The sequence below is a fragment of the Thermobia domestica genome, chromosome 5, assembly GCF_964235325.1.
Source record: "Thermobia domestica chromosome 5, izTheDome1.hap1.1, whole genome shotgun sequence".
Taxonomy (NCBI): domain Eukaryota; kingdom Metazoa; phylum Arthropoda; class Insecta; order Zygentoma; family Lepismatidae; genus Thermobia; species Thermobia domestica.
In genome coordinates this window covers 59,364,331-59,380,679 of record NC_137458.1, presented here as the reverse complement: position 1 = coordinate 59,380,679, position 16,349 = coordinate 59,364,331, and the positions used below count along the sequence as shown (strand labels likewise).

Below are 16,349 nucleotides of genomic sequence, written 5' to 3'. Positions count from 1 at the left end.
CGATGTAAAGGCACTTTTGGCGACGAGGATACATTTGTTCGTTTCTCTGTACGGACACCATAATTTCTCAATTTTAGAGTCTCATATTTCCCTTAGTAGACAACACTAATAATACGGAAAGTATGCCTTTTCCTTATTTTCTTTCACGTTTTATGCAAATTGTTTTAGTGCCATAAAATGGTATACGTTCTATTTAAAAAGATATAAGTTTGTGTCGGGATGGCAACATTGCTTGTGCGGCATTACTGCCGTGTTCATGGTCATGTGTCCACCTCCCGTAGTTATCAGTTTACCTGCATACATTTTTCATTTTCTGCCTTTTTCCGACACTTTAGGGGTATAACTTGGCACAGCCTCACTCAGTCGCTGCTTGGTATATGCATTATACATAGCAGGTAAACAAGGCATTTCCGCACCGAGTGACTATCCCCACGATGATTAGCGATCCACAATCAGTCAGGGTACCAATGTGCATAAATATCTAAATGTCACGATTTGCATCCGTTCCTTGTAAGTTCACGATTGAAGAATACAAAATCTAAAATAAGAACAACAACAACGGATAGCCGCCTGGAGCAGTGTCTTCGCCTGATAAGACTAGATCTCAAGCAGTGTCTTAGCCTGATAACAACAGACTTCGAGCAATGTCTTCTCCTGATAACAACAGACCTCGAGCAGCGTCCTCGTCTGATAACAACAGACCTCCAGTAATGTCTTCGCCTAATAACAACAGATCTCAAGCAATGTCTTCATCTAATAACAATTGACGTCGAGCAGTGTACACTGAGAAAAAAAACTTGTATGTGGCATACTTAAAAAGATAGGTTACATGCGTAATTCCTGTAGTTTTTGGACTTAACATACAGCAGACGTATAACTGAAAACGCATGTTTTATAATACTTTCTGTATAAGTGTTCGATCTATACGTACTTTCTGTATGAAACAATGTAGGCGGTCAGGATCTCACATACAAATGGACGTATATAATATATAGCTCAGGAATATAACATAAGTATATGCATGTGATATACGGAAAACTGTTAGATTTTAGACATCCTGCAACGGTATGATGTAACATCTAATGGCAGTGTCTATGTAGCATATGGATAACGTATGCTCCGTACTGATTTCTATAGTAAGCAAGAGGATACCGCATATTTGTACAATATACTGCTGTCCGAAGAACGGATTTTTCTCTGTGTAGACTTCAGAAACCTCAGGAAGTTCTTATCTATGGATGAAATGTAATTTGGAGCGAAAGTTTCCCTATCCGTGGTATAAAGAAACCTCCCAAATGATGGACTGTGAGATTGTAAACTCAGATGTCTTGAATTTTAAATTGAAGCACTAGATGAAATCCGAGAAAGATATGTGTTTCACGGTGGTTATTGCGAAACACAGCTTTGAAACCTGAAAATAATGTTTCTGTTGAAGATTTTTGGATGCTCGTCAGTAAATAAATAAAACATATAGACAACTAGTTAATGTTTTCGAATCTATCCACATTTATGTCTGCGCTTTGTCTTCCTCACTCAAATGCCGGTGTAGAAATAGTGGTTTCTACCGTAAATTTGATGAAGACACCACGTTAATCAGTAGGTCCACGTCTCATATAGCCTCACTGCTGAACGGGGCGTTCAACTCAAAATCAACTCAACTCAACAAAGAAACAGACTGGATACCCAAACTTTGCGAGGATTGCCACACACAAAAAGGTTCACTCCCAACACCGCTTGCTACGGATTCCTTGTGAATTGCTCTCTCACCAGCAGAATCAATGTTCACATGTACGCAGATGAAGAGGGTTAGCCTTTTATTGGTAAGTATAATCATTGACGGATGTACTGTTTGTCTTGTAAAAAAAAATAATCTTCCTAATTAACATCTTTAAATAGTAAGATGTGTCTCCTGGATTTTCAATAAAATTATTCCTGACTTTTCGGAAAATTAGTTGACAACACTGCTCTTAAGTAGTCCTAGACGTTTAAGAGGTTACAAATCCCTGCTGTTGCACTCGTCAAACATGAATTATCTTTTGTGCACTTTTGAACTGTTTGAGGAAATCACCAAATAAAGCAATGGAATATTTTTTTTTCTTTTGTAATATAGTTTCAAAATGAGTGCAAGGTCACTGTGCCTTTGTGCACATATTATAGACATAGGAAATGAGAGAATCAGGTATAAGTGGGAAAGTCACGCTATCTGATGTGCACCAGAACAGGTGTTGGAGAGCGAAATACAAACTGGAAGTTAATGTCAGTCGATGATGTGGAGCTTGTTACTCGTCACAGCAGTATTCGTTTATGGTAAGTACTTTGGAAGTAAATCAATTTTAAGGAAACATTTTTTTTTTTTTTTAGGTGCATTGAAATGAAATGAAATCTTTGAGTTTTACGTCCCATGGTTATGCCGGTTAGGCTAAAGGAGACGGTGATTATGAGAAATGAATGAAATGGTGGAATGAAGAAAGTGGGAGGAAACGGGAGAACCCCAAGAAAACCCACGAGCACGGTGTTTGTCCACCACAATGTCCACACATCGCGAGCGGGGATCCAACCAGGGACCCCAAGCACCGGAGGTGGACGCTCTACCACTGAGTCACCGCGCCCACTCAGGTGCATTGAGTTGCAATTCCTATTTCGGTCACTGGTTCAATCATAACTCTTTGCCAAGTGGTCTTTGACGTGGGCAAACATCATGTGCGTGGATTTTCCCGAAGATTTTCCCGTTTCCTCTGATTTTCGTCATTCCATCATTATCACTTATCTCGTCATCGCCGTTTCTCTTAGCCTTGGTCCGTAAGTAATAAAATTAAATCTTTGAGTTTTACGTCCCACGCTTATGGCGGGTAGGCTAAAGGAGACAGTGATTATGAGAAATGAATGAAATGGTGGAATGAAGAAAGTGGGAGGAAACGGGAGAATCCTGAGGAAACCCACGCCCAGCACAAAGTTCACTTAGCGTGAGTAGTGATGAGCAATGGAAATATTCCCAGTGGGAAGGAAAATAAAAAATGGGAATATTCCCGTTTTTTTTTCCCTGGCATATAAATTCCCGGGAAGGAATTTATTTCCATTTATTTACTTTATTTTCCAAATTAGAAGAACTACATGACTAATTACTTCATTTTCATTTATTATCATTTACTTCTAGGTTTCAAGCGAGTTGGAGGTTAAAAATAAAATTGTTGACCGTACTTTATATAACTAATTAATAGCATGATTTTCTTACTTCCATTTGATTTGCACGAAAATACTAATTTACAAACGATGAAAAGGAACCAGTTTGTAAATTAATGTAGAAATTATGTAGAAATAGAGATGAAGTACTATTAATACACCCCGAACCACTGTTAGTAATAGACGTCAGTCTGTCTCCTGTCTCTGACTCGAATTTCTGAAGAGGTACTCGGACTTCTCTTACATGTGAATTAACGCATGAAATTTGGAGAAATGAGTAGGAAGAAAGGTCATGTGTAGCAATGTTACGTGCAAAATTCTAAAGATAAGTCAGTATCTTGCAAATATTTTGGACATAAATATGTATGTGCAAATATTGATAAAATGGTGAGACATGTGTTTTCTGGCAGTTACTCAACCTAATTTGTTTATAATATTTAAAAAATTAATATGTTCATAATATCAGTAGTAGAAGCAAGTTTAGAAAATCCCCTTGCATATAATTTTAAACTGTTTAGCGGTATGAAAGTATGTGGATTTCCTCTACCAAATGTTCTTTTCAACATATTTACTAGTATAAAACATATTGTAAGTAAATATAGGTTACATTTATGTGTACTATCTAAATATAATAAATTAACATAATATTGTTCAGAATATATATTTTAAAGAGTCCTTTGGAGACAACATTAATAAATATACTGTGATTAGAAAACGAATTTACATTTGAAATCATAATATAGTAATAAAATGCTATTTTCTTTGTGTTTGTACATAAATTCCCGAAATATTCCTATTTCTGGGAATCTTTCCAGGGAATATTCCCGAAAAATATTTTCTCGGGTATTTTCCCATCATTAGGCTCCAGCTGGGATCGAATCAGGGACCGCATGCATAAGAGGTGAACGCTCTACCACTGAGCCACCGCGGTCTCGCGGTTTGTAAGTGTGGGACGTTAAACTCAAACGCTTACATCAAGACATTAATTTTTAAAATTGTGATATTGAAATGCGCGAATTACTATGTGTTATTTAGTTACCTAGTCCCTGTCTTAAATATGCATGTCCTTGGAACTGATTCCGTTTTAAATCTACCAGGTAGCAGAATGTGCTGAATGGCGATGTCCTAGTTCATCAGCCTCAAACAAAATGGAGCCATAACCACCATATATATATATATATATATATATATATATATATATATATATATATATATATATATTATGTTGATTGTATTTGTTAAGGCAAGAAGTGTTACTCATGTGGAACTTCTGCCTCAAAAAAGAAAGACAATGAATCACGGTGTCACATTGAAAGAACATTTATGATTGCTTACCTTGTTAACATTATCTTTGAGTATTGTGATGTTTAAAATGCTTTTGTTTGGTTGTTGGCAGAGTCCAATCTTGCAACTTAAATTTTACACACTTAAATACTAGCTCCAAAATTTTTCATACTTTTGAAACAAAATCTGAAATAACGCTCCTGCTTAAAAGATTCATGTTCAGATATTGTAACTTTTATAATAAAAAGAAAAAAAAACAGTGTAAACGTTACTATGTACTTAAGTGTTCCATGAAAACTCTATCTCTTTTTATCATATCTTTGCACAGAGAAAAAAACGTATGTGGGGTAGGTAGAAACGTAGGTTTCATGCGTAAATCCTGTATTTTTTGGACTTCACTTGTAACATCCTGTAGCAAAGGTATAACTAAAAGCATATGTTTTATAATACTTTCCGTATAAATATTCCATCTATATGTACCCTCCGTATGAAAGAAAGAACTGTATATAGGCGTTAAAGGTCTCACATACAGATGCACGTATATAACATATAGGTGACGTATGTAACATACGTATACGTATGTGATATACGGAAGACTGTTTGATGTCAGACATCCTGCAGCGACATGATGTATCACGTAAGCGGGAAAAAGGCAACACGTATGTAGCATATCTATAATATATGCTTCGTACAGATTTCGGCAGTGAACATATGGATTCCATATATTTGTGCAATATACCGCTATCGGGGTAACGGATTTTTCTCAGTATGATAATGTGACTTGATTCTGTTGCGCTCTGAATGCCGTATACTCTTCTGTGGAAATATTGAATAAGCTGTTACATCTCTTGTAGAAAAAAAAAAAAAAGTTCTTAGAAAGTAAAACATGTGAACTCACACATTGAAATAAGGGAAGGTTCAAATGGAGGGGAATTGGAGTAAACAATTCATTGCAGAATATTGTATATAATAACCGGAAAAAATAACTTTAAAAAACTAGCGTTTATATGCACTTAAAAGGAAATTATTTGTGGGATAAAATAAAAAAATTGCTATAAGACTAAAAGCTTTGAGCGCTGTATTATACTCTACAGTTGAGTGCATTATTATGTACTACGTCACTTAAAGTACCGGTAGTTGTTTATGAGTAAGGCAGTTTATGTGACGACTAAATTGCGCCTAATGGTTTTAGTCATATAGTTAGTCTGATTTCTTCAGTAAACACACAAAAAGAAAAATAATTCTTGAGTTTAGTTCATTTTAAAAGATATTAGTTCCAAAGGTTTATTTTTCACTTATGATTCAACATTACCTTTCATGATTGTCCATATCTACTATGCGAACCCACAACGAGAAAATTTGGTGTGCATAGTAGCTATAAATGTAGAATGACTTCTTGCTCACTGCTAATTTTCACTTATTACGCACGTACTAAAAGCTTCCATAATAAATCCTCATAGAGAAAGAGATATTTAAAATGCCAATTTATCGGGTGAATATGAGACCTACCTTTAATTATTATGCATCTCTTGTATTTAGGTAATTGAAACTGTAAGCTAGATAAAAGTATACAGACAACAATTTCTGAGAAAAACTTGAAATCGCGGCCCAGAGTTAGTGGGAGGTTCTCGCTCGGTGCAGGGAACCAAGAAGAATGTTTTGCAGGGTTGACAGCCACATAAGAATTTCCAGAAATGTGAAGAAAACTTAATGTTAATAAGGAGGAAAAACCAGGTGTTATAGTGTGCTGTTAAATTATACTGTACAGAAGTATGATATTATCAAATGCTACATTTACAACAGTACAGAATGGTAGTTTATTAAATTATTATAGTTATTGAATTCTTGTAGTTTTTCTTTATTTTTCTCCTCTAAACCTGCTCAACCGACTTTCTTTTCTCCTGCTTCTGGTGCAGTAGCGTCATTTCAGATTATGCCAGTGGGGGGGGGGAAGAAGATCCACTGACGTAAGTCTTACACACTCTTTTTATTAGTGTATCAGGATACAATTTACAAAATAAAGGGGAGGCCAATTGCCCTCTGCTCTCCACAAATGACGCTCATGTTCTGGTATGAAGTGTAACACAGACTACAGCAGCACTCATTCTCGACTTCCTCCCAATTTAATTGTTATTCGTACGAATTCGAACGTCAACGTAGAATGCAGAAAGAAGTGTGTCTATGACTTAGGGTTGCCACCTTTCCAAAGCAAAATGTGCTTTGATTGGTTGGTTGGATTGAAATTCAGCAGCGATACTATATGAGACGAGGACCTACAGCTTAACGTAGGATCTGAACACATGAGCTCCCACCGGAAATCATACTCTGGGCAAAATGTAAGGTCATTTCATGTAGCTAATGGGCAAGAAAATGTACAAGAGGTCTTTCTTCAATAATAAGATAGTATAAGACGTTCTAGTGAAGAGCGAATCATAGTTAATTCATAAAAGGAAAGTGAAACAATATACGATCACTCGTTAATCATATAGGTCCTATAACCAACTTAAATAATACTTAGCCTGTGTATAGCCTATATGTTGCTGTTGTGAAGTTCCCTGTTATTTTGAATGCTCTGTATAATGTGAAAACTAAATTTCAATTTTAAAAAATAATAATATTGACCAACTTCAAAACCATGATAGTCAGAACATTTTAAAATCCCAACAAAGTCATGTTGGGGCGCGTAACATTTTCTCTGTAGTCGCGACATGTGGTAACTCCATGTGACTGTAACATAATGTGTGCATATGTGTTTTACTCTTTTTAGGTACTTACGTCTGTGGCAATTCTCCAGCCAGAGGTGAAGATATGAAATATTCAAGAAATACAAACTACATCCGAAAACGACGAGAAACTGGTGATGTTAATTTTATGCTTTACACTAGGTAATATATATGTATATATATATATATATATATATATATATATATATATATATATATATATATATATATATATCAAGGGAGTGATACAGTTAAGTATAATTTCTAATTTTTTTCATTTAGGGTATAACCAACAGGAGTTCTGTTCGCTGTCCTTGGCTCATGGTATTACCAATAAGTATACTTCTGATACTTTAACTTACCTGGACAGGATGACGAAGACCTCTTTAAGAAAGGTTATAAACTGTTTCCAAAAAGCTCGTCGGTCTCAATAATATGAGCATTAGGCGCCGAGAGGTTCGGGTGTCTCGTCTCGAAAACCTCACGGACGATCAGACGGTCATCCAGACCATAACGCACACAAATATCACTCATACAAACAACGAAAACACATTGGGTTAAATGACACTATACTTATTTATTAGAACACTATTTTGAAAAAAAATAACGAAGAGAAATGAACACAACACTGAACACTAATAAATTTTGCCGCTGAAATTACGTTTTGCCCTTTTTGGGAAATATAGCCCTTTATATATATATATGATTATAATTCAGATATCACTATAAATACTTTGCTCACACCATTAACACACTTGGGGGATTCGCACTGGGGAAAAGTTGTCTGGATCGTCCCACGATGAATCCAGTTGTTACGCTGAACAGTCCTGCAGCGTAAAGGTGAATCTTCGAAAAGAAGATCTGTACAGTGGAATACTGATATTGGTGGGCGCGTATATAACTTTTTAAACGCACAAGGTCTGCGGACCTGGGATTTCACTAGTTGGGGCTAGCCGTAAGAAATCGTCCTTCACCGGCTAAATAGCTTGTGCCCCTTCACAACTTATGTTTGAAGTTCAACGCGAGATGCGTGGTTGCATCTTCCAGACCTGGAGTCAAACTCCTCGAGCTTCCAAGCTCAAGCTACGGGTTGCAATGGTCAACGGAAAAGTGTTGGCAGTTTATTTCAAAAATCACTCGGTTAACTCACCTGTATGCACATACAAACAGAATACGGAAAACAATTTATGTTAATTTTAGTCAACTGCCTATAATGCACTAGACGCGGCGATAACACTGGCGTGAGAAAGTACAGATAACGAACTGGAATACAACGCAGTCGGTGCCACTTTGGCTACTGGGACATCTGGTCAGCCCATATTTCTCTAATCTATTATAATGTTTCCATAAGCGATTAACGAAAGCACTTAATTCAGTTCCCAATAACTATAGAATATATACTGTGTATATAATGAGTCAGGGAGAAACACTGAAATGGTTAGTCACTAGCTGAAATGTTCTCAGCAAAAGCAACGTTTTAAATATATATATGAGAAAACGATGAAAGACTTCTTTGTCCAATTGTGTGGGAAAGAAGCAATTCCCACCAAAGAAAGAACTTACGTGCGTTGCAGAATAAAGTATAAATTGAAAATAATGATCACTGTCTTGACGAAATATATAGAGTGTCCACAAAAAATCCTTCTATAACCTGGTAGCGGTTATATATGGCGTCTGAAACGTGGAACGACCTGTCAAGTGCACACGTAGACAGGTTGAGAACCCTTGGCCGTCTGACGAGGTACGAATAAAATTAGGTTTTTCACCTGAAAATTTAAAATAAGTTAGTTGGCAACACTGTCATATGGTGTGAGACTTACGTGTATAAACGATGAATGGTTTTTCACCTAGAAAAAGGGCTATTTAAAATAGTTAAATATCTTGTTCACTCACTACAACATGATGAGGTTCCTGCATGAGCAATGTCCAATCCAAATGTTCCATACAGTAATAAGATCCTCTTGAACAATTGGTGCAGTTGAGTTTCCTTATCTTCCGTTTCTTCACATGTTGAAATCATATTGTCTTCCTGTCTGAGTATCCTCCATTCTTCCATGGTTTTCCAACGAGGAGTTGATGAGGGGAGAAGGGGAGATTTTTTTTATTTTTTTTTTAACACTGGTGTGAGAAACGAAGTACGGTTACAACACCTGTATGATAAATTTTTTTTTTTTTAAAGTTCGCAGAAAGCGTTTGTAGGGCTATTATTTATTTTTTTTTTTAACACGCAAATACTTTTCGTAAAATGTTTGAGTGTTCCGTTTCGATCACTTTGTTTGATATAATACGAAGTAAATACGTTATAGGGCTATTTAAATGCTCTTTTTTTTTAAACACTAATAAATTCTTTTCGTAAAATGTTTAAGTGTTCCGTTTCGATCACTTTATTTTGTATAATATGAAATAAATATACACACTCAATAACTATTCATGAAAACATCGATTTAAAGAATTATCAAATATCTCAATAAAATTTTTTAAATGTCTTCTTTTTTAAATATACTAATATCTGTATTTAAAATATAATAATATGAATGAATAAGCAAATAGCAAAACATGTTAAAGGTACTAAAATATTAAAATTATTGTTAAAGTTTCGATATTACTATAATATATTTGGAAAATATGAAAATCATTGAAAAAGTAAAATGAATGGAAATGTAAACACATGATAAACTGACAATATATAAACAAAATAAGATTTTCACCTGTATGTCCCTTTTTTTTTTTTTTTTTACTGTGCCTCGTGTTGTTTGGCAGAAAAGAACGAAAAATCGTTTTTCAAAATAAAAAAAATAAACTTAAGTGTCAAAATTGACGTTCATAGTAATTCCAAGAAATAAGCATGATTCTGCATATCAAAGAAAAGATCGTGATTTCGTTGACATGTATGAAGGAAATTCGGCACGCCATAAGATCAAATGCCATCTGCTCGTCGAGACTCTAGTTCGCTAATGCTCAATACAACAAATGATTTTATTCTGAAACAAAGTTATTATTAGCTTAAGCCTAAAATAATGGTTGTTGTTCACTTCCATAAACGTAAACATTGTAGGGTTACCAAAATAGATGGGTATTATCTGCAAAAAATTTATTAATTAAAATGTTGAAAACTATTCAATATTGATCCAAGTTTTTCAAAGGTCTGAATCAAGGAAGTTGACTCACTAGTCCAAACATTCCTGAAAATAAATGGTCATTATGCCATGAATTGACCAAAACCATAGGTGGGAAAAATGTGTAATACTACACGTACTTACACACACAATATGCCATCGACACCTGCGAGGCAAGACTAGAAACGAGGAAAGGCCGGCAACCATAGGCACTTACAAAATGTTTCTATACATAACTGAAATATCAACACTAATATTCAGTAAAATACACGTATGTTCCCTGGAACATAACGTTGTCTTCCACCTAGGAAAGATGTGTAAACACACAAAATACAAGTGCTCTCCTAGCATCGTAAAGATATGTCTCTATAAGACAAAATACATGAGACCTATTAAAAGAAAAACATGAGATACAAACAAGAATATAGTCAACGACATTACAACTTTCTGGTCAGTCCGAAACATCAAGATTAAATTCCCTACAAAACAGCTGTAACAAGCTTCCTTAGGCATCTTCGCTACAAAATTTTCAAAATGGTCTTATTAACATATTAAAATTCAGTCATCGAGCATATGAAATAATTAACAAAGTAATTTTCAAAAATCGTTATGGCTTCATGCTGTTCGAAAGAAAATAAATTTATTATTCGGGATCTATATCGAATTCGAATAGTTTCTAGGACATACTGGAACTAAAATACAATTTTCTCAAAATTAACATGAAAAATAAACATTACAACTCATTAGCATACAAGTACACAATATAGTTACGATTCATAAACATTAAAATATTCACTGAAATGTTACTAGACATCAAAATATACTCAAAATATTTAACCTAAGAATACGCATACTTAGTTACGGGTTACTATAAAAGAAGAAGAGAAATGAAAAACTATATTTTGCGATTGATGGCGAAAATACAGTTAGCTATGAAATATCCAATGGATTAGCCACATCCATTTTTGCAACAGATCTGCAATTCCAGGAAAAATTGCCTCCCTGAAAAAAAAATATTTATCTTTATCCCCATAAAATATCCTACCCGAAGAAGTTTCCCTACGGTCGTTCAGTGGTCTAGAGAAGACGGAAAAAAATGTTAATTAGAAATTACAAGAAAATATAGAAGTTAAACATATTTCCGCATATGTATTAATATGAGGGGAAAAACGACCGTTCATCATCAGAATATCTGTTCATATAGTTCCTTCTAAAATAAAAAGATTACTGCTTTCGTTCGGAGAATTATACTATTCACACGACATTCCTACACATTCTATTACCAACAAGGAAATGTCTGTTATCACTTGTTTAAGGCTTAGCCTACTTTCCGTTCTAAACTTTTCTCTTCGAACAAAATATATCATGTCACATCCTGGAAATTCAAATAAGTCAAAATCGGGTAAATGACGTAAATGAGGTTCAATAAAATTACAGTAAACACTTCAAAATGAAAACGAAAATCTAAGATTAACACTGAAAAATAAATTTAACATTGATTATAAGTGTAAAGTTTCATATTCTACGCATGAGATTACGTACTAAGTTTCATTTACAAATACAGAAATATATACATAACTAACAACTAAAAATTTTCTCATTCTAAGCATCTCGATATTTTTTTTTTCTGAAAAGAAAATCAAACATTAATTGTGAGTTATACGTATGATAACATGTTTAAGGATTTGGAAAGTGGGAAGGGATTCTAAAAAAAATATTTTTTTTTAAATTTGAAAACAATAAAAATATATATATTATAACGCCAAAATATCTTCCCACTAGCTGGGAATACGGAACTGCGCCACTAGTTCAAGATTGCTTTTGGATAAATGCAATCTCCCTACGTATGTGATACTTTAATTATTTACTAAAAAATCTAAATTCAAACATCTGAAATAAAACAAGAAAAAATTAATGACATTAAACTAATAGTAAGTCAGTGATAAGGTTTCCAACACAAATGCAAAGCTGAAGTGCTACACGGAGCAAAGACACACACATACACACACACAAAGAATCAATCAGCTGTGTGTCGTCCGTCATTCATCGACATTAACAGGTGATCGAAAATGCAGCGATTATCTTATCAAAACAAAGGAAGAAAAACGTGTTATCTATTCTTTGCTGAACAGTTAAAAGCTGGAAGCAAAAATGAGTTTAAAAGAAATGCGTAGTTCTTCTTTTCGTGTCCAGGTGTTCTATCAAAAACTAAAAGCAAAAGAAAGAAAATGAATGAATATCTATCGCTTAAAAGTTGAAAGAAAGATTAAAAGAAATGCATTGCTTTCCTGGCAGAAAAATTTGTATCAACACACAAAGTCTTGGATGCCTTTTTTTTTTTAAAATGAAGTGAACCTCACTTCACATTTGTTTTAATTCCTGTTCTCTGTATAGCTTCTACGTAATTGTAGTCCACCGGTAAGGTTAGGTGCGATTAATGGAATACACGTAGGCTCCCAATATGTTGAATTGAAGTAATAATGTAACCAAGGATCTCCTAAATAAAGAGGTAGCAAACGGGTGGTTGATAAGTTATTAACCTGTAAAGGAGTTGAATTATTCTCATCAGACTTGTCGTTTTCGGAGTTTGACAAGTTGACTTCTCCACTAGGGGAAAAAGAGATTGGTTCTTGAATTTCATTAACAGGTGACAAATTAAGGTCATGCAAAAGATCTTCTGGTAGTTGGCGACGTGCCAAGGCCATCCAAATTTCACGGGTTTCAGGGGTAGGTTCCCATAACTTAGTCCTGTCTATCGAATGAAGTCCTAAATATTCACCTGAAGAAGGGTCAACAAGTTCAACAACACGGTCATTAATGACCTTAACACATAAAAGGGGTCCTCGGTACAAATCAAAAAATTTTGATATTTCACCTTTCAATAGGCTACTGATGTTACGCTGTTTGAGAAAAATCAAACTTCCTTGTTTTAAACGTCGTCGCTGTTGCTGACTGTCGTTCCATCGTGCGTTCCTTTTTTCAATGATGGCTTTTTGTCGGTGGTCTGCCATAAGTAATTTATTAGACCAACTAATCCCGTCTTCCTTATCAAAATCTTCAGATACTTGTAAACCAAAATGCTTAAAAATGGGACGAGAGAAATGAATATTAAGATACAAACTTGCTGGTGAAACACCAAGACTTTCAACGATGGAGTAGTTATGTAACAGAACTGCTTGCGTCAGGTTCTCGGCCCATTTATTATGTGACTGACAACATAATAACCTAAGGGTAGATACAAGAATTTTATTAGAGTGTTCTGTGATGTTACTCATGGGGTGATACGGTGTTGTATGATGGACTTTAATATTGTACTCTTGCATTTTAGATAGAAACTTTTTGCTATGAAACACTGCAGCGTTATCTGTCAGTACTGCCTGCACGATACCTAAATGTAGCATGTATATATCAAATAAACACTTGATGACTGCAGTAGCAGTGGCGTTCTTCAAGGGGTAAGCTGTACAATATTGAGTAAACACATCAACAGTAACTAGTGCGAAACGCGCACCATTTTTGCCTGATGGGTATGGGCCTAAAAAATCAAGGGCTAATAAAGCTCTAGGTTCTGAATAAGGATTAGTAGACAAGAAACGAGCTGGTGGGTGGTGATCGGATTTAAATTGCATACATTTCACGCAATCCTTTAAATGTTTCTTCACATCTGATCTCATTTTGCTCCAATAAAATGATTTTGAGATGATCCGAAGCGTTTTGTCTACTCCCGGGTGATCTAAATCATCATGGTAAGCTGTGAGAACGTTATTTACTAATGACCTGGGAATGCAAATTTTATATGAGTCTGGGAAATGAAAATCTCTGTATAAAAGAATACCATTATCGAGTTTGAAAAATCTTTCCCAATTGCGTGAATTCCTTGGAAGCTCTTCTATCTTCTCGCCTACTAAGAAAGAAATAATGGGGAGATAATCAGGATCTTCCTTTTGTGCATTCTGTAACTCTTCAACTGAAATATTTTTGATTTTGTCTTGAATAGCCTGTAAAAGATGAACACGTTTAGTTGGTAATTCTTTGGAAGGGAAGAGACGTGAAAGCGCATCTGCACAAAGGTTCTCGGAACCTTTCTGAAAACGTATTTCGTACTCCAGCTGTTGTAATTCCAGGGACCATCTAAGAAGACGAGTGTTCCAAGGCTTGGCCTTATCTAACCAACTGAGATTTTTATGATCTGTAATAAAAATAACATGGTGACCAATTAGCAATTGACGCCATTTTCGGACCGCAAATACGATTGCAAGACATTCGATCTCACTCACACTATAGCGAGACTCCGCAGGTGTTAAAGTCCGACTAGCGAACTGGATTACCTTTTTCTGTCCATCACTGTACTGATATAGGACTGCACTGACTCCCAAGCGGGATGCATCCGATTCTAGGTAATAAGGTAAATTCAAGTCAGGGTGTGACAAGAGAACGTCTTTACAAATATCGTCTTTAACTTGTTGAAAAGATTGTTCGTGTTCTTCAAGCCATTGCCACCGTTTTCCCTTTTTGAGAAGCTGAAAAAGAGGTTGCATTTTTTCTGAGAAATGAGGAATAAAATTTCGTGACCAATTAAAGAGACCAATTACGGATTGTAAAGATTTAATGTTGGTGGGTCTGGGTAAGTTACGAACCGCTTCTATGGTTTTTGGATCTTTTTTGATACCTTCGGGAGTAATCAAGAAACCTAGAAAAGATATTGAATTAGTGCAAAACGAACATTTTTCAATGTTAAGAGTAAGGTTGTGTTCTCTGAACTTATCAAAGATTTGTCTCAGCAATGCAAGATGTTCTTCGAAACTATCTGTAAAGCAAGCCAAATCGTCGATGTATCGTAAGATTTTAGCATGTAACTCTGGTCCCAATACTTTTTGGAGCATACTGTTTAAAACACTGCTACCATTTTTGTAACCGAAACATGTGACTCGATATTGGTAATGCTGGCCTTCGAAATTGAATGCTGTATATTCCTGGGACTTAGGAGTAAGCAAAGCTTGATTATAGCTACTTACAAGATCCAGGGAGCTAAGGAAAGGTTTACATTTTACTTTTAATAATAAGTCCTGTATGCCCTCAGATTTTGTTTGGCGAAGTTCCACAAACCGGTTCGGCAAGCGAAGATCAACACATATTCTTGGTTTCCCGTTTTTCTTGGGAACTACAAGGATAGGATTGCTGTGAACAGAATTTGAATGACAAATTAATCCTAATTCTAATAACTTATGAATCTCATCTCGTACATCTTGGAGATACTTATGAGGGATGGGATATTGTTTACGTACTAGTGGCTTGTCAGTTTTCACCTCCATCTCATAAACGAAGTCTTTACAGAGACCTGGATAATTCGTAAAAATATCCTTATATTGTGATAAAAGAGAGTATAATTGCCTTTTCTGTCGGTTGTTTAAATTAAAAGTGCGGTTAACAGCATCTCTAATCTGCTCGTCTGTAGCACATTGTTTTACAAAAGTGGCAGCTGAAATAGAAAAATTGTTGTCTATCGTATCTCTCTCTTCATCTTCGGAGATTTCCTGAAAGTCAAAATTTTCTGGTAAAAGATTAATAATGGTTTTCAAATTATTATATTCCATGGAAATCGTACCATCCGAAAGATTAATTTGGCTTCTCAAAGCAGTAAGTGCATCAAGTCCTAAAATAAGATCCTGATTAAGAGATTCTGTAACATAAACTTTTACATAAACAGAAATGTTATCAATTTGAATAGTGACCAATGTGTAACCTCTTACTTTTCTTCTGGTTGACCCACTGAAATCCACTAAAAGTACATCATCAGCTGGAGTGAGTTTGGGTGACGTCACATCTGCGCTAATGCGTTTCCAAAGCGCTAAAGACATGAGGCACGTATCGGAGCCTGTGTCCGCCAGACATTCAACTTCAGTATTACTAACTAAAACTTTAAGTTTAGCAGAGATAGGGTTGGGTTGCGCATTAATATAATGGTCTAGACAGTCTGTGTCCGACTCACAGTCACTTCTAGCTAAATCCGGATTATTTAAACTACAAATGTGAGTATGCGATACCA

The 16,349-nt window shown here is 35.3% G+C and overlaps 1 protein-coding gene across 1 annotated transcript in view; it reads left to right on the top strand.

Annotated features, from left to right (window-relative positions):
• The first annotated feature begins 2,267 nt into the window (after window positions 1–2,267).
• LOC145685098 (lipase member H-like) overlaps window positions 2,268–16,349 on the top strand; it is a 49,911-nt gene continuing 35,829 nt past the window's right edge. Inside the window, exons 1-2 of the mRNA XM_081757444.1 lie at window positions 2,268–2,307; window positions 7,232–7,349. Coding sequence (XP_081613570.1) covers window positions 2,268–2,307; window positions 7,232–7,349 — 158 coding nt within the window. The remainder of the gene's footprint in view (window positions 2,308–7,231; window positions 7,350–16,349) is intronic.